Raw genomic sequence first — 26,518 nt, 5'->3', positions numbered from 1 at the left:
ACACCACCCTGACCTTGACCTTACTAATTTATGATTTTGCAAGAGTGAGTCCACTTAGATATAAAGTAATATGAAGTATACGTAGAGTACCACATCCTCATCCTGCTTTTCCAGCCTTTGTCATTTCTGTCAGAGGAAAGTAGCAGAGAAATTAAAAAGATTGAGGAGGAGTGGGCTGGTTTCAACTCCTGCATATAATTGCTTTCACACTGAAGCAATGGACCCTTACTGAGGGCATTAACTGCACTATAAATTACAGAGCACGCACCCATACATACACACATGAAAGAGTTTGCTGATGAATCTAATGAGTTAGTGATAAATAGCACCAATAGTAAGAACATACAGTACACAAACCCAGTACACAAACATGTGTTGGCCTGAAGCCCTGCCAGAGGAACAGACTGCTCTCTTTATCTCAGCCAGATTAATTATTCATCTCTCCCAGGGTAATAATCTTACCATGTCCCTCTCTCCATCAGTCTCATTCACTCATTTCTTCCATTCCTCACGCATCAACTGCTTCATTCTCTCTCTGACAAACTCTCTTTATTCACACATTTACATTCTCTGTAACAGATTACAGAGTGTTGTCAGGGCGAAGGTTCCAAACCAGCAGAGTAAAATCTACTTGCTGGGGTCTCACAAGTGGCACAACAGAAAAGTGGTTGCACACAGCCATTCCAACCGTGTCTGGGACATATAGAGGGAAAAACTGGCTGTGCTCTCTGAGTGGCAGGGATGGTATACTCTATCTAAACACACATGATTGGTTAGTGTCACTGTGATTGACTGGACGTCAATCAGAGTGACTCTAGCCAATAATGTGTGTCTGTGAGCTCATGTATGGAGAAAAGTGTGGACAGCTCTTTACACCAATTGTGTTATGCTATTCTGTGATGCAAAAGCTTTTAGAAATGCATTTGGCTGCCTTTATGTGTTGTGGAAGATGCACATGTTGTCCCTGGTTGAGTGACGGGGAACTGGCAGCTGACCAAATTTGTGGGGAAAAATAAAGAAGAAAACAAGAAGATTGAAAGAATATTAATTAAATGCTTCCTTCTTTCAAACACTCGACAGATCTCCTGCTTATATGTGTATATCTTCACAGGGCAGCACAAACACACCTCTGTGTTGACGTCCATGCCAGCCTCCAGCAGCACCTGTACGGTGGTGTGATGTCCATTGCGGGCGGCGAGGTGCAGAGGCGTATGTTGGCGTGTGTTGAGGCTCATGAGGTTGGGGTGAGCGTTCAGCAGCATGCGCACCACCTGCAGCCGCCCATAGAGTGCTGCCAGGTCCAGCGGTGTTTCACCACGCCGATTTCTCATGCTCGGGTCTGTCAGCTCCTGCAGCAGCACACACACCACCTCCGAGTGGCCATACTGAGCCGCACAGTGCAATGCTGTCTCCTTCTCATGGTTCTGCAACACAGAGAAAGATATCATTAGGGATAAAATAAAATAGCGATAAAATAGTTTTATAATTTAATTTAATCATTTTTATTATTATTTATTTATTATTATTTTTTCCTTTCTCTGTTTCTCTTCTTTTGTAAAGTTGCTTTGAGACAATGTCCATTGTAAAAGACGCTATACAAATAAATTGAATTGAATTGAATCTGGATTTATTACCAACAAAATACAGACCTGTCTATGAAGGTTTTCATCTAGGCCACATTAAGAGTCTAGCAGTAGTACATCAAAAGCTAATCAATTCTCAGAAGTAGGATGATCATTAGATGATCCCTCAGACACAAGACACACCTTCAAGATAATATATTTGTAAGATTGATAACTGTGATTCGCTACTTGTAGATAAATTAACTGTGGTTAAATAAAATATATAACTAGCAAGAGTGCCACTATATACACTCTGAAGTATATTCAAATTAGCAGGTCCAAATCAACGTGCATTTTATTAAATAATGCATAATATTAACATGTCATATTTAGTTAGCGTCCATCTGTTGTCTGTCACATGTTGTTAGAAAAATAACAATAAAAAATGTTGATTTCTTTAATAACATACAATAAACAGAATAATCTGGAGGTGTCTTGCAATGGCAGTTGCAACTAGTATAAGATTAGATGAGATTAGACTGTGTGTGTGTGTGTGTGCCTGTGGTGGAAGAGGGGGATTTTATTTCCTGCCAATCATATCCTGTTGATTAATATCAGAGTTACCCGGAAAGACAAATAAGAGCTCAGTCAAAAGTTAGTCAAAGTTACATTATAGTGCAATTTTGATATTTTAAGACACTCTACTTACGGTGCCAGATATTTGGACTGACATGCATTTAGGTAGCTTAAAAGTAAAGTAATATTATACCTAGCCCATAACATTAACCTTCACAACCAACACAAAATGATTTATTCAAATAAAATACACAGTTTCTTAGATAACAAGCATTTTTTATAATTAGGATCAGTCCACTATCCCATTTTTCTGTACTTACAGAGAAAGTTAGTCCCATAACACGCACAACCCAACACACATGCATCCATTTGCTCAATGTCACACTCTATGTCTCAATAACACACACACATATTATACACTGCCTGCCCGAAATAAAAGCCACTACCTTGATTTAACTAAGCTAGTAGGTAAGAGCTTTCCACTGGATAATTACTACAGTGATTAATTTGTTTCAGTGGGCAACAAGTTGTTTAACCCTAACTGATGCAGTGAGTAGCTTCTCACTTCTTAAACAACCACGTTGAAAGACATATCCTATGGTCATGGAAAAGATGTTATTCTCTTTCAGAAAGGTCAAATGATTGGCCTGCATCATTGCCAAAAGAAGGCCAAAGAACACAACTAAGGAGATTGCTGAACCTACTAAAATTGGGTCAAGAACTGTCCAATGTATTATTAAAACCTGGGAGGACAGTGGTGAACCATCATCGTCTAGGAAGAAATTTTTTTTTTTTTTGAATGATTGTTATCGGACATCCTGTGGGCACATTATTATGATCTGGGGTTGCTTCAGTTGGTCATATCTAGGTTCAGCAACATTATGTGCCCAGAAAATGAGGTCAACTGACTACCTGAATATACTGAATGACCAGGTTTTCCTATCAATGGATATTTTCTTCCTTGATGGACATGGGTGGACTCAAATTGTGAGAGTGGTTCAGGGAGCATGAGACATCATTTTCACACATGGATTAGGCACCAGCCACCAACCCCATTGAGGATGTTTGGGATGTGTTGGACTTTACACAATGATCTGACTCTCCCTTCATCAATACAAGAGCTTGGCAAGAAATTAATGCAACTCTGGATGGAAATAAATGTCACAGCGAATACATGCCATAATCAAAGCAAATGGTGTTCAGAGTATATACATTTTATTATCTTTTGTACATGTATTTTTGCTTACACACATTATGCACTTAGTAACCACTTAATCCATTTTTGAAACTTTAAAAACAACTTGTGTCCCCAGCCTTCTATAGTAGATATATTTGCTCTTTACTCCACTAGGGAGGGAGCGTATAGTGAGATGGGTCCCATGTGCAGGCAAACATACTTTTAGAGTTCAGATTAGTTCAGTTCAGCAGTACTTTATTGGTATGACTGTTATAAATCACAATGTTGCCAAAGCCAAATACTGCAGGTGGACTACTCTACTCTCACACAGTCAGACAGAGAGTGTGATGTCACCTAATGGGAGTGATTAGCGATGAGAGAGCAGTGGCCTGGCCAAACAGTGACTGTTTATCCAAGGAGCTGGATGCAGTATTGAAACACAGTACTGAGATACACATGGTTTTACTTATCCATAACCAGACAGCGAGCTAGAAAGAATTTGGGGCCACTGATTTTGGTAATGAGAGCAAAATCACTAATACAGAGAAAATGTCAGTGATAATGTATGTGTATATGTGTGTGGGAGAGAGAAAGATCTCAGAGAGTGGTCTCTGGTGGGAATTAGGGGTCTAGAGGCTGGAGGAATGGTGTGACCTTTTCTTCTCTTTTAGCTGAAAAGCAAAACATTCCTGAACTGTGCCTCCTACCCATGGGAAGTCAGAGCAATGCACACACACACACACACATTAGAGGAAACATATCACACACATACATTAAAAAAAGTAAATCCATAATGTGTCAGATACAAGAAACCCTCCTCTCTCTTGCTCACAAACCCCCTCTCACACAGAACTACCTTCACTGTGCCAGAGCTGTTGAATTTGAGTATTCACTAGAGTTTTCCCAGAAAGGTTTACACAGATGTTGCAAATAAAATTGCACAAAATAATTTTTGGTGAATCTCTGATTTCTTGAAAACGGAAATTCCTGCAACCACAGCTGTTTAAGTAATGCTGGTAATCTGTATCATAACTCATCTAACCCAGAACTGGAAACTACAACCATTACAAATAGAATGAAGGATTGTAGACCTATTCTGATCAGGATTTCCAGGGACTGTAAAAAGGTGAGGGTATGAAATTGATATTAAATAAATAATCTAAGATTGTCTAACAGGCCAATGTCATCATTTAAAGAATAGCCACCTCCCTTCCCTTACCTTTAAACAATATTACACCACTTCCTGTTAATTAAGCAAAAAAAGGACTGTTCACACATATACATAATGTGATTCACAAATTTTGCGATGCTGAATATACAGTATAAGTAGTCTTGTGTTTGCCTAGGCATGTTTCTAGATCATTGGCTTTATATTACATTACTGCATATATTGGAGCTATGGACCTATGGTTTGCTTGCTCTCTGTTTCGATCCTTGGTGTGACATCCTCAGCACAGCCACAGTGGTGGAGCAGTGTTCTCAGAGGAATCAGGGACAAAGCAACAACCCTAATGGAGGCCTCATGCAAGGCTGGAAGAGATTTAGTACCAGCCTCAAGCAGGATAGCCCCCCAATAATTAGCACCCTGTGGATAGTTCTCTCAACTTTCAACACAGGATTGTGTAAGTGTGGATTGTCTCAGAAGTGACAAGGGGCACTAGTTTTTCACTCCTTCAGAACACCCACATCATATGGTGTCTAGTGCCTCACATTGTAATGCTAGCAATGTCATCTGTAAAGTGTGTGATGAGGCATGGCACAAGCCAGTAAATCCAGTGTGCATTTATTTTGGGACAATCCAATAAGGTTTAAAAATAAGTCATAATTCCAGACATAGGTTGAATCACAGGCAGGATTTTCATGCACAGCAGTCTCTAGAGCTTACTCAGAATGGTGCAATAAAGAAAAAACATCCATGGAAGCAGCCGTTCTGCTGACAGAAAGGCTACAGTAACTCAAATAAACACTCTGTACACTTGTAGTGAGCAGAAAAGCATCTCAGAATGCACCACAGGTTGAGTCTCATGGAAGATTTGTCAGTCAAGAACAGAAAGCTGAGGCTGCAATTGGCATAGGCTCAGCATAACATGACAGTTAAAGCCTTGTCTAATGAATGTCAATTTTTGTTGAGGCACACAGATGGTAGGGACAGAATTTGGTATCAGTAGCATGTTCCCTGAAACTGCCTTGTGTAAACAGTCCAGGCTGGTGGAGGTGGTGTAATGGTGTATGGAATGTGTTCATGGCAACACTTGAATTTGTTTATAACAATCAATGCCACGGTTTGATAACACAGTCTACTTAAGTATCAGTGCTGATCATGTGCTTACCTTCATGGCTACAATTTACCCATCTGATAATTCCAGCATGATAATGCACCATGTCACAAAGCAAACCTTACACTCGTTTCACAAACCTGACAATGAGCTCACTGTTCTGTAGTGGCCTTCCCAGTCACTGGAACTAAAACTAGTAGAACACTTTTTGGGATGTGGTAGAACAGGAGATTCACAGCATGAAAGTGCACCTGAAAAGTCTAGAGGAATCGTGTGATGCTGTCCTGTCAACATGGACTAGAATCTTAAAAGTATGATTCCAACATTTTGTGAAATCCATGCAACCGAAGAATTGAGGCTGTTTTAAGAGCAAATGGAGGCCCTACCCAATAATAAGAGTTTCTGGAATTCAATGATGTTGAACTTAATTTTTTAGCGATTTTATCTTTGTGGAAACACCAGTCATGTCACAACAAAGAATCTTAGAGAAAGCACTTCAATTCGTCCTTAGTAAAGGACTGATTAAGCAGTGCACCTATCCTTTGTCGTCCAGACTTTTCAGGAGCAGTCCATGCAACACAATGGTAACCCCTCTTTTCAAATCTGGGAGGTTATATACAGCCAAAATAAATTAGGATGTAGGAAACAGCTGCTAGCAATCAAAGCAGCATTAGAGAAATGGAGGCGAATGTCCAAGGGAGGAGAATGTCCATTTCTGATCCTCAAAAATCACCAGAATCTTGAAAATGTGAAGCTAGTAAAGAGCCTGAAATCATATCAAAACAGATGGTCACTTCAGATTCAAGTTCCCCCTAACCTGTTATACAAGCCATAAGAATAAAAAAGCTAATGTCTTGTCCAGATATCATAATGATCCCCGGAAACAAGACAAAGCCCACAATATTTTGTTACAGTTCATCATCATGCCAACTCCAATCCATGGCATCTGCAAGAACCTCTGCCTATACCTTGCATTGTCCCACCTCTTTGTTAACTGCAGTTGAATTTACAGTTGAGGTCCAGAAATATGGTGACATGTTATGTATAATCCATCCTAAGAAGGAAATCTCTCCTGACATTAGTAAATATTAAACACTGATGAACATGTCTATCATCACCAATTTCTGCTGAGCAACAGCAAAGCTCAAGAAAAATTAGTGATGTTCTGAGGGAGCCATCTCACACTTTTTTGAGCACATAGGTCAGGGAGGTAAGTACATATGACCACAATTTGGAGGTATAGCTACAATAGCAAGTGCACAGATGATAGGACGCTACAAAAACATTGCCATTGAGGTCATATGATAAGGTAGCTCTCTGCACAGAAAGGCCTTACCTGCTCTAGTCTATGAGAGATGAATGAGAACAAAAGTATGCACAATGAATTGGTACTTCCTAAATAACAAGGAAAAATGGCAAGTTATTTAGGCCACCGCAGACTAAAAAGCTACATCACATGTCTGTTACAGTGTTGCCTTGCTCACAGATGGAGCACAGAACAATGTGCCACCATGGAAAGTCCATCCCTATTTCTACCAGCCAAGTTAACCCATGTTAACCCAAGTTGCTGGTCCTGTCAACATAACAGGCCAGGGGCCCAGAGATGTTGATCTCCCTGAGCCAAGCAGTTGTCCGTGTATGCTTCAAGATGATCATAGTCATGCCTGTGCCAAAGTAATAATCTGTGTCCTGCCTCAATGATTACCTTTTACCTTTTATTGTCATAATGTGGACTGAGTGGATAGATATAAAGCACATAAAGAGTCTTCCCACCATACTGGATCCTGTACAGTATGCCCTAACTAGTACTGCCCTAACCACAAAACACCATATCTTCAGTCATCCACCTGTCTTTGACCCACCTGAACAAAAAGAATAATTACATGTATATGAGGATGCTGTTCATAGACTTCAGCAACTCAAAAAAAAAGCTGAAAGCAAAATTGGGGTTGTTAAGGCAGGAGTTGAGGTTCTTCTTGTCAAGCAGCACCAGCTGCAGCTTGAAAAACTGGCCAGCAATTGCTGCAAGCTGTCCATGGAAGCAATGTTGGGAGTGGGGGAACTAGCCCAGATTGGGGATCTCATTGTTGCCCTACTTCCCTGCCCTAGAGAGAAAGTTGCTTCGCCTTCTGGCTTGCTGATGACATCACACCCCCCACCCTGCTCCACCTCCCTGTTTGGTCCAAGAATATAGCCATCACCCTTTGACCTTGCTCTGCCTCCCTGCTTGAGCCAGGGACATCCTACTGCAGTCATCACTCCCCCCTTGTCCTTGTCGTGGCTGTTGAACCCCACCAACCCCCACGCATTTGCATGGATGTTAAACTGCCCCAGCCAACCACCTTGCTGCAGTCATTGCTCCCTCCTCTGGCCAGGCTGAGGCCATTGCCCTTCTGCTCTGGCCTGGCTGCGGCTGTTGCCCCACCCCGGGCCTTGCTGTGGCCATCTCTCTTCCCTCTGGTCTTGCTACAGTTATGCCACTGGATTTATGACACTCTACCTGTTCAGAATCAAGCCCTTGGAGCTGAGCCTCCTCCACCATTGAAAATCAGTTTAGCTCAAGGTCACTACTCAACTCCAAGCAATGGGACAAGCAAGAATCTGTAGACCACCACACATTTAACCAGAATTTTGGCCAGATGAAAATCAAGTGTGCATCTGGGTAAAGCATTAAAATGTGACAGAAATAGCTATACACAGATACACAATACTTGTTATTATCTGTTTACAGATCAACTCAAAATAGGATTTCTGATCTATAAAAAAAACTATATAAAAAAAGCATGAACATGTAAAAAAAAAAAAAAAAAGCAACGCCATCACAATGGAGGAAGATGGGTGCTGCCCTTTCCTGTTTCATAGGTAGGGGGCAGCATTTCAAATGCTAAAAAATGCAACAAACAGAAGAAATACTGCATACAGATAGTCAGAAATAAAACCTCAGTACCTATTGTTTCTTTTCTTTTTTATTATGTCACCAAATACATTAGTCGGATACTAAAGTTGGGATTGAAATGACTGAACTGTAGCAAGGCGGGACAGAATAACATGATTGGGAATGTGGGTACATATTTGAAATACATTTTTATTCTCATATAAAAGTTAAACAATACAGTGATTTCAACAGTATCATAACAGTATAGAAAATGTAGCATTGAAAGAATATGATCTTATATTCTACTGTGTGTGACAAACATACAGAACAGAAGCTCTTTCAATTAGTAATCTTGTTTTTACATTGGGATGATTTGGCCAGGGTGCAAACTCATCTTGCTGTAAAAGTATGCAGGGGTGGTTCCCATTTGGTACACTGGTCAATGAATGAACATAGTAACTTAAAAAGATACAGAGGTATTAGTAGTTTGGCAAAACACAGTGGTTTTTATGTAATTGCAGCAGCATCACATGCTGATAATTGAATCTGTAAGTGCTTTTTATTTTTACTTATTAATCCTCAATTAATCCTAAATAATAAAGTACTTACATTTTGAAGTTGGTTTAAAAAAAAGAAGAGTCTGTATGGTATTGAAGGCACTTGAGAAATTTATAAAAAACATGATTCTCACAACACCTCCAGCCCCACTGAGGTGTGAATTTGCTTGTTGAAGCAAGTAGGTTATGACATCACCCCAGCTGTGGTTGATAGGCAAACTGAAGAGGGTCCAGTGCTATATATACTTATTATTTTTTAACCAGAGATAATTTAAGTAATAAAATAACTACATGTGAGAATTTTCTTGTGCCTATTTGTGTCATTGTCCTACAATTTGGAGTTGGTTTTACAGTTGGTGTAACTAATGTGATAAAGAAAAATACTTGACAAATTTGATTAATGATTTTCTGGTGTAATAGCCAATGTGTGATCGCTTGAAGGAGGTCTCACATGATTTATACAAAGGAACACAAGATTTACAGCATCATTTACAGTTACATGCCATGGCAGGATCAGTCGATCAATTCTCATGTCTTTCCTGTAAACAATAACAGATATTTATTGTGCCTGACATTACCCATGGATTGCTACTGAAGTTTTCCACTCAACAAGGAACATTGCTGTTCTGTACTTGGCCTCTTTTTAAGTTAATTCATTTTATGTTTAGTGAAAGGTTAAGACAATATATACAGGTATTATACGGATAGATTTACAGAATGTGTCAATCTGAGTAAGAGTATTAGCATGCTATATGGTGGGTGCCAGGACGTAACAGATCACACAGACCTTATTTTTTGACATGGGTGATTGAAATACAATACATTTAGTATGCTTGCTGGTTGCAACAGTTTAGTTGAGGATCATTGACTGGATGATGAAGCACTTGTACAGCCAGCTCTTCCCCCAGCCATGAAAATGGACAGGCCCAGAAACTTGCATTGGCAAGTATCAGGGAGGAGAGCCTGTAAAGTGGCCACACATTAGTCCCAGACATTCCAGTGTCAGAATGCCCTGCCCATAGTTTCAAACACTTCGAAAACAGTTTGTTAATCATGTGTAGCTGTAATAAAAATGATGACAGGCCCCATGAATGAGTGATTTGAGGTAACCAGGTAAACCTTTTCCAAAAGGGGCAGAGGTAGTTCAATGATTAAGGCTCTGTGTTACTGTGCAGAAGGTCAGGGGTTCAAGCCTGAGCCCTGGCAAGATGCCACGATTGGGGCCTTGAGCAGGACCCTTAACCCTCTCTGCTCCAGGGAGGCAGACCCTGTGCTCTGGCCCCCAACTTCCTAATGGGCTGGAATATGCAATAAAAGAATTTCCATGTGCTATAAATATATTTGACAAAAAAGGCTTAGATATTCAAGAAAGCATAAAACAGGCTCCCTTCCTTTGGAGTAATTTAGTTTTACAAGCCAGCATTTTTGGAATTAAGAGACCTCTGGCAAATAACTGTTTCATGTGAGTTAGCATTTAAAACTCCAGAACAGCAAGTGAAAAGGACAATTACAATTCCTTTATTAGGAGAAATTGTACTCATAACTTGTGCGAGTTAACAAAAAATTTATTCAGCTCAATTTTATTTGTATATTGCTATTAACACTTGACACAGTCACACAGCAACTTGTAAATGTGTATATAAATTATAGTATATAATGTGTATAATTTAGTAAATAAATTATACAGTTTAAATTTAACTTTGTCCCTAATGAGCAAACCTCTGTGGCAATGAAAAAGTCCCTGAGATAATATTATGAAGAAGCCTGATTCCTTTATTAGGAGAAATGTGTTTGCAAGATTCAAACAAGCCCTTCTATAGTTTAGGGGACAGTTTTCCTCTGAATCTAGCTAAATAACCAAAATAAAATTGATGTAGCCAAACCTACTAGGTCCAAATGTACTGCAGTGGACATTTTGTGTTGGAGCAAACCCACATGAAGCCATGTTTAATCCTATATTCAGTTGGTTATCTATTAGAAATAAATATAGTCTGTATTCTATATTTAGTTGAGTATCTGTTAGATATCCAACTAGTTATAGAATGCCCAGATGAGTGTCTTCATCTGTTAAAACAATCAGTTTTAATTATTTAGTTTTAATTTAATTAAAAGATATTAGTTCATTATTTTATTAACTGATCAGAGAATATGAGTTACCGGAATCTGATCACTACCACATAAACTATAACCCTGTCGGTTAGATTTGGAGGCCATAGTGACTTAAGAACTGTTTTGGGTAATTCTGAGGATCTGTGAAATGAATAGACATTATGCAATAATATAGCTTTATAACCCATCGCTTTAATTAGGATATTTAAATGATGATGGAGAAAACCAATAAACGGCAGGAGAACGTAGAGATATTATGCATTATGTCCATTTCTGAAACAGATCCAACAGATCTAACAGCTGATAGGTATGCACAAACACAGGTGAAAGGTAAAAATGATCAAATTGATTAAACTGATTTGTTTGACAAGGACATGACATGACAAGGATTTTTGCATTAAGGGAGATTTCCCCCCACCACAGGAACAGTACAAATTTAAGCCTGAGGCAGAGGCAGCCATGCATCAAAAAATAGTCGAACAGCTTGAAAGCAGGGACATATAGTTCAGCATGGTAGATACTATAAACTCCCCGTTGTACTGGGTAACAAAACCAGGGAAGGAGGAATCAAGTTTGGGCCTGGCTTATGATAGATCATAAAAAGCTTATGCTGTGTTGGAGCTTAAGTAAACTAGTAATCCTATCTACAAATAACGAACCCTTCAACGTGCGATAGTCTTACATGTTTCAGGTATTGTAAGTTGGGTTCTAGTCAGAAAGTTAGACCACTTAGATTTGGTCTTAATCAGAGTATTTATTAATGATTTTGCTCTTTCACCACAATGACTTTGCCTATGCAATGGCAGAGATATTTTTAATACCTACCTGACTGGCAAAGTGAGAAATAAGTTGAAATGTTATCACATGACTCAATGAAACCTTTATTAAGAAAATGGTTAAAGAAATTCTGTTTTATGGCAGACTACCCACTGCCATCCCAAAGAACCCAAAGGTCAGTGTGAAAACCTGCTTCATAAGCTGAGTCATAAGCCCCGGTATGGGACATCTGTGAAAACATTCACATCAAATTGACTGACAGGACTGCATATATGGTGTAGCACCAGATCCAGATTACCTTAAAAACTGACAACAACGGCTTTTTGTTAGCTTGGAAAAGTTTAGCTCAATCAGCTGAAAAAATGAACTGGCTTAAAAACAATTAGATGTTGTACCGAGTGTCTAGGAAAATTATAGTGTGTGGAATGGATTTGCTTCATTATTTTCCAATCCTACAGCTGTGTATGTATTTCCACCTATCATTTAATTAAGGAACCGCAGGTCAAAAACTGGCCCATAGCAATATGTGCTGCAGAAATCCCATATAGTGTATTTAGATCAGCCTGGCTGAGAGCTGGGATGATTCTGAGATTCTGGCAGCTCTCAAAATAGGCTTATACCATTAATTATTAAACATTTAGCAGTTAATATTTCTCAAAATGAAATTCACCTACTGAAACTAACAGATGTGAATGCTGGTGATGCTCTTTCTCCTGCCAGTAGCTCATATACAGTAGAAGCCCAGCTAAAACATGTGCAATATCACTCATTATCAATGCATACCTGAAACACATGTATCTATATTCTGGGAAAATAATAGCATCAATGCATATAAAAGGCCAGTGAGCAGCAGTGATGATTTAAAGGTGACATGGCACTGATGAGCACAATATTCTGAAATGAGTAATTCACATACGAAAACATCCCTTTGTGACATATAATCAGATTTGTGTGTGTGAATTTATGTCTAGGTTACCCTGGGTCATACTTTATGAAGCCTACATAAATACCAAATGTATGTCTCTCTCTCTCTCTCTCTCTCTGTTACACACATACATACAGCACCAGTGTCACTCACTCTGAGATGGATTATATATCATCATAAACATCCTCCAGGTAGCTTTCTGTCTCTCTCACACACACAGACACACACACTTATTTGGATTCTCCATCATCATTGGTTTCTGAGAGAGAGAGAGAGAGAGAGAGAGAGAGAGACCTGTGTGTACCTGTTCATTGACTCTGCAGTGGGACGGGCCGTGGTGCATGAGGATTCGGACAATGTCTACATCTCCCCTCCAGGCAGCCAGGTGCAAAGGGAAGCATCCTTTATTGTCAGGCACATTAGTGGAGGCTTCAAACTGCAACAGCTTCAGCACCACATCCCTGATACAGAGAGAGAGAGAGGTAATTATATATCATATCTGGATCAGAACTAATCCCCATTATAATCTTGGTGAGCTAAAGAGGAGAGTCCACAAGAAAGGACCTAGAACCCTGAAGGATCCGCTGTGATCCCTTACTTTGTATTCTGCAATCTCAACCAGCATTATAAGAGAAGATTCAGTGCTGTGATGTTGGCAAAGGAATGGTTAAGAATTGTTCATTTTGTTAGAACACATTTAGTTTAGAGTTCTCTCACATTTTTAGTGTGAGACTAAGCTAATGAGACAATTTAATTGTGAATAATTTATTCTCTAACGTTCCAATAATTTTTGATCATGAGATAATGGAGAATTTAAAAAGCTGTTTAAATGTCTGCTGCTTATAAAGGAAGGCTTATAAACCTGTTATTGTGTTTGTAGAGGCAACTATTGTGTATAAACTCAAATAGATTTTTGTACTGGAGACTGTAACCCAGCTTTAACAGTTCCATACCTGCTGTTCCTGCGAGCTTTGCCATGGACCAGTTCATTTTCACTCAGCTCTTGCAATCTGTGGTTTTACTAGAACCTCCTTGACTTGGCTTTCTCTTAGAGTCTGTAATGTCTGCCTGTTGTGTAATATCTGTTAACTTTGTGACATTGTTCAATTCTTACGAGTGATTGTGGTTAATTATAGCTGGTGCTCTTCGCTGTGCTCATTGGGATTGAGCCCCATGTATTACATTGGTAAAGTCCGAAGAGCTATGTATACATTAAAGTGTTCAAGCAGAACAAATGACCCAAAAAACTAGATGGGGATTCATTAAATCAATCTAAAAATCACAATTTCTGAATGGTCCTGACATCAGCCCTAACATGCGTTGTGAAGTGTGAGGAAAAGTCTTTGCAAGAAAACCTACAAGTATCAAAAGTGACAGATTGAGATAAAAAGAGATTGTAAACAAATATTAGGTGTATTGTATAGGTTTCAGGATGAATTATTTCCCTGAGATTTCACGAGTTAGTGATCTACCTGACAGCTAATGCAAAATAAATTCATTTTGCCCATACATCATGTAACTAGATATCAGCACTCATGTCACTGTACCTCTAAAAAAGTGATTTAAGCTTTATAGTTTACTACACTGAAACACAACACCTTCTTTAGTGTTCACTCTGCGATGTTTGTCAAGTGCTACATTTCACAGAATTCTGACGGGGTCTAAATCTCTACATGAAAAAAAAATGTTTTTATGGAGTCATGTTCATAGGCTAGTAGGCAAAGTGTGAGCGGTCTTGATGAGGGCAAATTATACATGAAAAGAAAGTTAGGGATTGAAAGGTTCATACTGATGTGAGTGCAGTATGTAACAGTAACTTGAATGCAGTTATGTGATCCTCAAAGTTATTTGATCCTACTCTTGAAAGTGTAATATTAATACAATTTGAAGGTGCTGAGAGAAACTTGATAGTGGGAGGAAACTCCCTGTGAATAATAAAAGCAGATGATTCACACAGCATCCTACAGGAACAATATAAAAAATATATGAAGATATATGAATCTAGTCCAATTTAAATACATTACTTTCCATTAATATAATTTTATGATCAATTTTATGCAGTCTTTCCACAAGGTGATGCTGACTGCATGTAAAAAGAAACAATTTTTAATGTGATATTTGTTTTATCATTCAGACTCAGGTGTAATTTCCCTGACACACTGAAGTTTTAGTTTTAGGTCTGTTCAAGGATATTTTGACACTTCTGACAATGAACATCTGAGTCTGCACTCAAGAAGCATTCTGCATTTAATTAAGGGACGTGGCTCATAGTCACAACTATTCCTTCTGAGCCCTGGCTTGATCATGTAATTCCTTACATCAGCTTTGTGTACATAGGTTTGTAAATAGTAGGCAATATATTCATCAATTTGTTTAATTCATGTGATAACAACACTCAAGGTGAAGAACATTTCTTTTTGGAAGAATGTCACATTTTTGTGCAGAAATACCAGGAAATATGAACATTTTCATTAGAGCAGGAGGAGAAGACAGGACGGTTAACCCAGATTGGCTGGCTTTATTAAAATCCTCCCAATGACCACCAAGATGTGTAAGCAAGATAAACTCAGTGTCCACTTTATTACTTTACCTATACCCTGTACACCTGCACATTCATGTAGATATCTAATGTGGCAGCAGCACAATGAATAAAATCATTGTTTGATGTTTTGGGTATGCTGAGATGCTTTTCTGCTCACCATGGTTGTAAAGAGTGCTTCACGAGTTACTATAGACATCCTGAGAGCTAAAACCAATCTGGCCATTATCCTCAGGTCTCCTTTATCAACAAGGCATTTCCACCCACATTTCTACCCACAGAACAGTTTGTACCATTCTGTGTAAACTCTACAAACTGTTGTGTGAAGATCCCAGGAGATCAGCAGTTTCTGAAATACTCAAAGCAGTCCATCTGGCACCAACAACCATGCCATGGTTAAAGTCACAGAGATCACACATTTTCATCATTCTGATGTTTAAATGTGAACAATAACTGAAGCTCTTCCTCTGCATCTGTATAATTTTAGGTATTATGCTGCTGCCACATGATTGTTTGGTTAGAAAACTGCATAAATGCAGATGTAACTAAGAAAATGATCTGGAGTTTTTACACTTACACAGGTGTAGCACACACTTACAAAGGGTGCTTTGCTTGATAGGTTGAACTACATGTGCACAAAAGCTAGAACAACCAGATACATTTTTTTTTACCATGTTTTAATGACACTTTTTTTTGTCAGACTGTTTAACAGTAATCTACAATTCATGTTTAAAATACCACCTTGTTGATTTGTATCTGGTTTGTTAAACTTTCTGTTTAATTAGATAGTCATGGACTGAAAATAACTGAAAAAGAATGTTGCTAAGCTCACCACAGTGTACATGGGCATGGACACTATGTAGACTTTGTGGTATTAGTTTGGGGTGGGGGGGGATATATATGGGTGTGATGGTCAGGGTGGGAGCTTCCTCAAGCTTATGTGAACATAGTTTGCATATCACACATTGTACATGTGTGTGTATGTGTGTGTGTGTGTGTGTGTGTGTGTGAGAGAGAGTAGGTGAGAGAGAGATTGGCTTACCTGTGTCCATTGAGTGCAGCATGGTGCAGAGGTGTGTATCCTGAGCTGTCTGCACAGTTGACATTCAGTCCTCTCCATATGCTGCACAAATGAACAGAGTGCACATTCAGTACAGACTACATCCTGTAACACATATCAGTCTTACCTACTAGCCCATTCACACACACACACACACAGTACTACACACAGCTACATGTGTTGTTTATAATGTATTTCAAATATAGTAACCTTCACATTTGTAACTATAGCCTAATAGAAAGAAATAGCAGTTTCAAAGGTGTACCTCAAAACCACATTATAAAGGCTGAAATTATAAAAGGGGGGAAAGCGGTGGTAAAAAAAAACAAAACTTTTTTTTGTTTGTTATTCTTCCACACATCCACAAAAAAAGGTTTTGCAACTTAATGTGGTATTTAGTAAAGCTAAAATGATGCACATAAAAGGATTTCTGTACCAAAAACACAGCTGGTCAGTAACAGAGGTTTCCAAGTGGAACACACACAAACACACTCGAGCAGACACATACAAGTGTAACATCAGCTAAAGTTTAAACCCATTGCCACCACATAAAAAGTAAATTGGCTGAAGCTTGCAAAACATTCCATCAATACGAGAATGAGAGAGTCTAAGTGACCAGTCAACACACTGCATGACACACACAGTTTATGAACAAACATACAGAGACACTGCAGAAGGTTGTGAAATACAAGTGTAAATGATACATTCATTCATTGTCTATACCCGCTTATTCCTAGGACTCCTAGGGTCACAGGGGTCTGCTGGAGCCTATCCCAGCGCACATAGGGCAAAAGGCAGGGGGACTGGACAGGTCGCCAGTCCATCGCAGGGCCACACATAGACGAACAACCACACACACGGGCAATTTAGAATTACTAATCAACCTAATGTACATGTCTTTCGACTGTGGGAGGAAACCAGAGTACCCAGAGTAAACCCACACAGGCACATGGAGAACATGCAAACTCCACACAGAAAGGCCCCAGCCTGTTCGACCCCAGGATTCGGACCCAGGACCTTCTTGCTGTGAGGCAACAGTGCTAAGCATTAAGCCACCATGCTGCCACCCATAAAGCTAAGCATTTGAGGGTTAAGGGCCTTGCTCAGGGACCCAGCAGCAGCAGCTTGGTGGACCTGGGATTCAAACTCACATGCCGATCAATAGCTCAACACCTCAACCAGTAGCCTACCACGTCCACCCAATGATACATGATATGTTATAATATGTATGATGTTTGTATTCTGCCTTTGCTTTTATCCAGTATTGATAATAAGCTTTGAAAGAATCCAGCTAAGAAAGATGGAACTGATGAAGAGACCAGTTGGATTGATGTAACTAAAACAGAGAAGTGCTTTATATTAAGCATCAGTCACGAGCATTAAATCGTATTCTTCACTCTTGGCAACAAGAATTTTTATTAAAAACTGCGGATTTCTATAATGGAGACTGTTATGAGGATGTGTGTACTTGATCAGAATCTGATGCTGTCATGTTTGACTGTGATTTAGGGCTGGTAAAGAATAGCATGTCACGATACTACACATTTGTACTGTAGACAATATATATCATGATACTTAGGTTTGCCAATAGTGGTTACAAAATGTAATAATTTAATCACTTAGTAAAATACCTTAGTAAGAAAAATATATCAAATATAATCAGCTTTTTAGTAATAATTTTATAGGAATACAGTTAAGCAAACATATGATTATTAAACTTATTTCAAAACATTTTTACTTGTTCTATTGTCCATCTTATATAGCAAATTATTTAATCGGAAATACTATAGTTGTTTTGTTTTTTTTTAAATCATAGATATTATACTCATCATGCTGACCAGGTCTAGTGTGATGTTCTGTTTGTGGCTCTCTGAGTTTCCTTACATCTTCATATTCCTCCAAACTCCTAAAAACATGCAGGTGGGTGGATTGGCAGGTCCACATTGCCCCTAGTTGTGAATTTATGTGTGATGGACTGGTGTATAGTACAAGGTGTATTCCCACCTCATGCCTATATATTCCAGTTCCATCACAACCCTGACCAGGCTAAAGAGTTTCCTGAAGATAAACAAATGAATGAATGAATGAATGAATGAATGAATCTTAACTTCTCTGTTCTGTCACCTGGAAGGCAGAAAGAACTTTCCCAAGATGTCCAAACAGCCGTGTCACTGACTGTCTTCAAGCAGTGTGGAAAGACCTACCTCTTCCTGAAACACTTAATGTGGCACTTGTTACATTAAAAAAAAAGTGTGTAACCCGGTGAACCAGTATATTCATTGATAGAAACTTCAAATTGCTATTCATTGATAGAAAAGTCACTCTGTATCATGGTGGTTGCCAAATGCCAGTAATGGAAATGGAAATGCAAATGAATGAATAATACACCTGAAAGGTAGTGACATGGCTATGTTGTGTATTTTTTTCCCCAGGAGCCACAAGTAAATCTACATTGTTTTGATAACATACTGAAGGGCTGCCTCTGGCATGCTCATTAGTGTTAGGACAAGTGCATCCTCAAACTCCAACTCCCATCATGCATGGCGGCGAACAAACAGAGCTGCTCCAGACTCCAATTCCCAGAACACACACACACTGCCCTGCTCTCAGTCACCAGGCTGTTAATGAGACTCAACTGTTTCCCATCACACACTCTCTCAATCATGATTTAGAAGAGACTCTCACTCTTTCCCACATTGTGAAGTACAGTGGAACCTTGGACTGTGAGCATAAGTGCTCGTAATCCAATAAGCTCATATAGCAAAGCGAATTTTGCCATTGGAAATAATGTGAAGTCAGATGATCTGTTCCACACACCCAAAAGTATTCATAATACTTAAAATACATAACAAATAAAAAATCATTTTTAATAGTATTTTATGTACAAATTACTGTCCCTAATATCTGAAACAAATAACAATGATTTGTTTGATCATTGAATGATCAAATGATGAATGACAAATGACGAATGATGATCCGGAAGGAAAAGGAAGGGGCCATTGCTGCAGTACTAAATTCTTCATTGGGGCCATTGCTGCAGTACTAAAGAACAGTCACTACACCTGGACGCAAAATATGAAAAAGTTTCACACACACACACACACACGTAGTTACAATGCTATAGTAAACAGTATGCTCGCGTGGATGTTCCCTGTACGAGAGTTTCACACCGACTGAGGATGAGTACACGGGAAGCTTACCCGAGCTCCCATTGTTTTACACAGTGAGAGAGAAAAACATCGGCTCAGTTGTGAGATTTCCCGCGCAAGCTCATTGCTTGATGCTCATGGTGTGATGCTCATGGCATGGTGCTCATCTTGCAAAGCACTCGTGAAGCACATTACTCGCAATCCAGGGTTCTACTGTATATGCTTGTGTTCTGATGTTTCCAAGGCTTTGTTTACGTGTTTGTTTAGACCCCTGTTTTTTGCAGACAGTTCCTGTTTCTCCTGTTTGCTAATCGCCTGTCCTTTTTGTACCTGCATTGCATCGGTCTCAGCTTCCCTCTTTCGACAATTAGTAATGATGATTTGTTAATGGTTTCACCTTGACATTGGTGATGAGAGCTAGACCATGTTGCTGTGTGTTTAATGTTAATGAGTTACTTTAAGTACTGAGCATAAGAGCAGTGACGAACATTAGGGCCAAGAATCTCAGACATTTCACATCTAAATTTGCATACATTTGTCTTCTATATTTCTCTGCTTTCATATCAGAATAAACTTGTGACTGAATGAAGCTGCATTAAATTTTTCATTTATAAAATGCTTATGGTCGCACAGCAGCTTTACAGAAATGTAAAAATTCAGAATAAAAATGATGAAGGTTACAATTTTAATCTATATTACATTTATATTTATCCCTAATGGGCCAGCCATTTAAGCTAAATCAATAGTCAGTCAAGCTGCACTCAGTATATCATAAGTAAAGTGATGTGCTTGATGACAAAATGAAGCACAGTGAGTGAATTTTAATGTAGAAGACAAAAAAAGAGGATGGAGGATGGTGCTGAACATGTGAGGTTAAACAGGAATATTTTTAAATACACTGGCTCATGACTCAGGAGAATCTGTATTTTAATGGCCTGGGTGTTTCTCGCTCAGCAGCACAGAGAGAGAGAGAGAGAGAGAGAGAGAGAGAGAGAATACAGTGAGAACAACACTGGTGGTAAGAGGGAAAACCCTGCTGCAGCTCACTGAGGATGAGTCATCCAATTTGAGTGTGTGTGTGTGTGTGTGTGTGTGAGAGTGTTGTCTGGTCAGGTTCTATTGTGCATACAACAAGTAATAAGAAATATTATCAAGATGCCACACATTTGGGGCCTGTACACACACACACACACACACACACACAAAGCTACACTGATGTTAATGAGGAATTAGGAAGATATTAGCTGTAGCTCACAGGAGAAATAAAGAGGAAGAGAATGACAATCAAGAGAAAGAATGAGATAAAGACTGAGGTGAAACATAGGAATAAGGTTTAAAAGATAAAAAAGACAGACAGAAAGACATGAGAACGTGAAAGAGAAAGAGTGAAAGCTACAGACTTAGCATCCCACTCTATTATGCACATCATCACCCACAAACAGCTGCACCATGTAATTCCTGATGTGCCTAAAAAAACAAGGTCGATCACCTTACTGGCCAAAGGCACTGAAGCTGAGCTGTGCTGTGATTGGTCCAGCTGAGTGAATCAGGATGATTGGCAGGTTACACTGATGTCCTTTCCCTTTCATTCATTTGCACTGAAGGATAATTAAAACCAGGAAATAGCAATCAATAACTACACAGTGCCAAAGGACACACTGACATCACTGAGTCTCTTATAGTGTGTGACAGTGTGATACATCTGAAAGTTCACACAACACACACACACATTTCATTTAGATCCACTCAGCAATTAAGTAATAAGAGACATCAGTACGCGAGGTGCAGGATACAGAAAAAACACCAACACAGCCCATGACCTCAGTTGCTGTGTATAAAGACTGCAGTTAGCACCTACAGCCAAGCTCTGAGATGTTATACAAGCAGTTTTGATACTTGGTAACCTTGAAGATAAAGTCTTCCTCAAGGCTATAGTCAAGGAACAAATACCTGTCTAGACACTTCATCTGCAGCAACAACATCTGGTGTATTAGCAGAGAGACTGACAAAAGTTAATGAAGCATTGTTATAGAGGTGGAATGTAGAAGGTTTTACACAGGAATGCTTGTACAGTCTCACAAAGGGTTTATCACAGATATTTCTTTTTTATGAGGACTGTTATTATGTCATGGCATGCAGTGTACAGCTCTTTGTAAGTAAAACAGCCACAGAGATTGTCTGAGTGACCTGTACTGCAGTGTGGTGCAAGCAGGCTGAGGAGAGGAAACACTGGCTATGTTTACACTTGGCATTAAAATGCGACCTGTATTTGGATGTTGTTCACATACGCATTGAAAACACAAGTGTAAAAAGTGTTTGTGATCAGAATGTTATCCGACCAACGTGTCCTGGTTCGGAGGTAGTCGAGTACGGTTTGCGATCGATTCTCAATATAACATTAAAGGAGAAGTTCACTTCCAAAACAAAAATTTACGAATCATTTACTCACCCCCTTGTCATCCAAGATGTTCATGTCTTTCTTTGAAATGAAAAGAAATGATGTTTTTCGAAGAAAACATTTCAGTATTTTTCTCAATATAGTGGACTTCAACGGTGCCCCCGATTTTGAACTTCCAAAATGCAGTTTAAATGCAGCTTCAAAGAGCTGGAAATGATCCCAGGCGATGAAGAAGGGTCTAATCTAGCCAAACGATCGATTAGGAGGACTGCTCCGAAGTTGTTGTGTGTGGAATGACACAAAGTTATACCTTTTTGTTAGTAAACAGCATTTGACTTATTTGCACTTCCTTGGTCTTTGCACATTCCCTTTGCTTTTGTGGTTAAAAAGTGTGCGTCCACGACGCACCGTACTATGTAATTACATCGAAAGGTCACGCGTGACATAGGCGGAATTACAGACCCAGTGTTTACAAAGCGACGTGCAAAGCAACAACGTCGGAGCGGTCCTCCTTCTCCACACTAGTAAATACTAGGGCTGTAGTTCCGCCTACGTCACGCATGACCTTCCGATGTGATTACATAGTACATAGCGCCGTGGACGCGCATCCAAGAGCTAGTGCTAGACGAGTTTTTGTAGTTAAAAAGTATACAATTTTTTATTTTTCTAAGATAGATAAGACCCTTCTTCATTGGCTGGGATCATTTAGAGCTCTTTGAAGCTGCATTTAAACTGCATTTTGGAAGTTCAAACTCACGGGCACCATTGCAGTCCACTATATGGAGAAAAATCCAATGTTTTCCTCAAAAAACATCAATTCTTTACAACTGAAGAAAGAAAGACATGAATATCTTGGATGACAAGGGGGTGAGTAAATTATTTGTAGATTTTTATTCTGCAAGTGAACTTCTCCTTTAACACAATTCAGCCGTCATGTCTGCATTCAGAGGTCAATGTCACACAAAGCCCCGCCCACTATCATTATGAAATGATGAAAACCCAGCACTTCAGGTCAATTGTGCTAAGGCATTTGTCTTCTACAGACTTATTTAAATACTGCGCGGGAAAGAGAGATCCGATCAGATATCCAGATACAGAAGCCATGTGATGTTGACAAGTGTAAAGACGCCGTGTCCTGGTTGGCTGATGATCCAATCTGCTTGATCAGATTACGGTGATCGCATTTTAATGCCCAGTGTAAACGCAGCCATAAATCCACAGACTGGTGGGGAGGATACATGCACACACACACACAAAACACACACACACACAAAGGGCAGAGGTGTTTACAACTAAGCCACTGTGCCCACCCTAACTTGATCTTATGTTTCTGAATAATAACTTGCTTGAAATGCTTTCAAATAAATACTAAATAATAAACATTAAATATTTCATGAAAAAGAACTTTTCCTTATTCTTATTCTTTACTTATTGATTATCTTATTCTTTACTTATCCTTAAATCTAACAACAGTGAATGCAGTAAATTCAGGAAGAACACCTCTGTTTCCTCTTAAAGAACAGCATTTCTAAAAAAACAAGCACCAATCGCATACAAAACTTTACTCAGCTCTTGATTGAAGCAGAGTGGATCTACATAATTGCCCAACTACTAAAAATGTGCTGTATGTGAAACACTGGTCTTCCAATACTGGTTCATATTTAGATTATACGAGTAGCATGCAGAGGAACTGCACTAACGCCCAAGAAACCACCCCACATCAGAGCCACACAACAGCAACCGAGGAGCTACTGCCCTCTCTCACTGCGCTTTACACATACAGTGTCTATAGTGCTGAGGATCCAATCACAAGAAAGGATGTAAAGTTTCTGTGTGATGATTCAGTATAAATATTACGATTGCACCTGCTTCCAGTTGAATGATAGTTTAAGTAGTTAACAGGCAAAAGCAAAACAGATGAGGCTTGCTATTGTTAGAAGATAATTAACGTGGAGTTGGTGTCATGTGTTTTCACCCATAAACTTACTATTTTTCAACAACAGCACTTCCTGTCACATTGTACATTTTCTGTGTTTATAGTTTCATTTAATGTGGTAGAACATGTGTTAAACAAGCTGGTTCCTGTTATCACTTACATCAAAACACCTAGAATTACTTATTCCCTCACCAGCCTCTCTTTTCCTTCTCTCTTGAGAGTAAATAAGACTAAAAATGCCTCAAAACCACCACTGTCCTGGAGAATATCCCATGGTAAGCAGCAGGAGAAGAATCTATCATACTGTACACATCCCCGAATTAGCTGTTACAAACCAAGTGATTAGCAATGACATTTTTCTTGGTCTCTTTACTGATGTGAGATATTTGAATCTGTTCTGTTAAATTATTAATTTAGATAAACAATTCTCTCAGTTGCATGTTTTGCCTAAATGTGTTGCCTGATCATGCTATCATCTAACAGCAGCCATCTAAAATAAATGTAAAAGAACCCTGAAGGGGAGACAAGCACTTCTTCATTTGTGGTTGTGACCGGTGGTGATTTATTTCAGCTTAGTGGCTTGATCAAAACGTCAGAATCTTTCACAAACAAACCATGGCTTTAAATGATAACACTTTAGAACGAGCGCATTAATATAGACCCGTGATTAGCCTTAAAGCAAACCTACAGACAACAGACAACTGTGGTGTAAACTGTTGTAACACAACAAAACAAAAACATTACAGAACAAGACAACTTCTGTCCTGTCTTCAGTCCTCAGTGTTTGCTTAGAAGAACAAGTTCCTTGGATGATTAATGGCTCCCAAACCTGGTCCTGGAGTCAACCCTGTCTTGCAATTATAAGTGTTTTCCCTGCTCCCAACACACCTGATTTAACGTATAAGTTAACAGCTCTTGAAGGGAACATGGAGCTGGGAAATCACAAAAATGGACCAGTGTGCTCCAGTATGACAAACCAATAGTGTAAGACAGAAAACTTCTTTACATTTGCTGATGGCTGAAGTGATACAGTTCATCCAGTGTGGTGGAAACAAACCAGAAACCTGTCTAGGAAATGTACAGGTCTCATTCAAAATAGTTTCTCAAAAACCTCTTCAGCAGAAACATGACTAATAAGTGTGGGGGAACTGAATTTCCTGCTCTTACACCTCCAAGTAAAAGGCCCTAAAGGAGTGAAGTGAATAAATACCGTTTAATACCACACTGTGAAAAACACCAGGCACTTCAGATGCACCCACACAGTCAACGTTCACACTAACATGGTCCTGAAAGTGATTTAGACTTAGTGGCTTACGGGAATATTGTCGGTCCAAATCATGCTCTAAAATCCCTGAGTGGATTGTGTTATATGGAGAAGTTGAACAAGTTCAGTGATTACTGGTTATGAGGTGTGCTCAATGCCTAAGAGTCTCTGTGCAGTGATGAGGCTGTATTTACCAGGGTGAGGAATCCCTAGTGAACACACACACATACACACACACACACACACAGTCATGACTATATATGGCTCTGTTAACGATTGCTCTCATTCCAAAATAAGCTTCCTTGCTTCTTCTGTAAACACTGCTAACATCTTTGCGCCAACACCAGAGAGTGGAGTGACTATGCACTATATCAATGTCAATCAAATTAAATCACTAATCAAGTCACAAAACACCACAGAGACTTTAAAAGTGTTGAATGGAAATATGAGACAGAGAAACTCAACTGTGCTCCCATGACGTAATAACCACCATTTGCTGTTCAGAGGGGTCAAGTGCAGTCATTTACACACACACACACACACACACACACACACACACACACACACAGCTGAATGTGTTTTTCTCATGATTTATTATCAGATAGAGAGTCACTCTGAGAATCACTCTCCCACAAAAGCCAGGGCCCATGAACAAATGCATGCAAGAAAAGAGAGAAAAGCATGAGAGAGCTCCAGAGAGCAGTGAGGCATCACCTCATTTCTGAATGAAGCAATTTTATTGAGAACAATTATTATTATTTATTTATTGAGGCCTGTTAATCATACAGACTCAGGCTGTGACTTTCTGTACATGTCTAGATGCTGTAAAGCAGATGTAAAGAAACATTCTGCCCCTGAAGCCGACTTTCCAGTTTTGTGAGAACTTGAACTTTTCCAAACAAAAACAAACTGTACATATTAATAACAGACCAAGTCATCCTGTTTGGTCAGAGCTTTGATTAAAAATAGAACCACATGAAAATAAGTCTTATAATGCAGCAGACCCGCAAATCCCAAGAGGAATAATCTCTCTTTTTTTCTTTTTTGGTTTATATCTAAGTAATACAGTTATAGGATGTTAACTAAAGCTGAGGTTATAAGGTCATGGCAGTCTTGAGATTTCTGTCATTTCTGCAACTGTTCCTTTCTGTAACAGAATGATGGGAAAGCATGCTTCTGTTTCACAAAATGCAGGTTCTTTTCTAAATTAAATTGGGTCTTCTGAAAATATGACAAAGTAAAGTGTGTCTAAAATATACACACAGCAGAGTAAATTAGCAGTTTGGTTTGGGGTTGTTTTGCTGCTAGTGGAACTGGTGCACTGCAGAAAGGGGACAG

General features: G+C 39.2%; 1 protein-coding gene across 4 annotated transcripts in view; it reads right to left on the bottom strand.

The window, feature by feature from the left end:
- The window catches only part of anks1b (ankyrin repeat and sterile alpha motif domain containing 1B), a 156,209-nt gene that overhangs the window by 107,530 nt on the left and 22,161 nt on the right, over positions 1–26,518 (bottom strand). For all 4 annotated transcript variants that reach the window (XM_058407813.1, XM_058407810.1, XM_058407811.1 and 1 more), the window contains exons 2-4: positions 16,416–16,496; positions 13,139–13,295; positions 1,128–1,424 (exon numbers count right to left, since the gene is read on the bottom strand). In XM_058407813.1, the coding sequence (XP_058263796.1) occupies positions 1,128–1,424; positions 13,139–13,295; positions 16,416–16,496 (535 nt within the window). The remainder of the gene's footprint in view (positions 1–1,127; positions 1,425–13,138; positions 13,296–16,415; positions 16,497–26,518) is intronic.

This window comes from Hemibagrus wyckioides, linkage group LG14, assembly GCF_019097595.1.
Source record: "Hemibagrus wyckioides isolate EC202008001 linkage group LG14, SWU_Hwy_1.0, whole genome shotgun sequence".
NCBI lineage: Eukaryota > Metazoa > Chordata > Actinopteri > Siluriformes > Bagridae > Hemibagrus > Hemibagrus wyckioides.
This window is presented reverse-complemented; position numbering and strand designations above follow the sequence as displayed.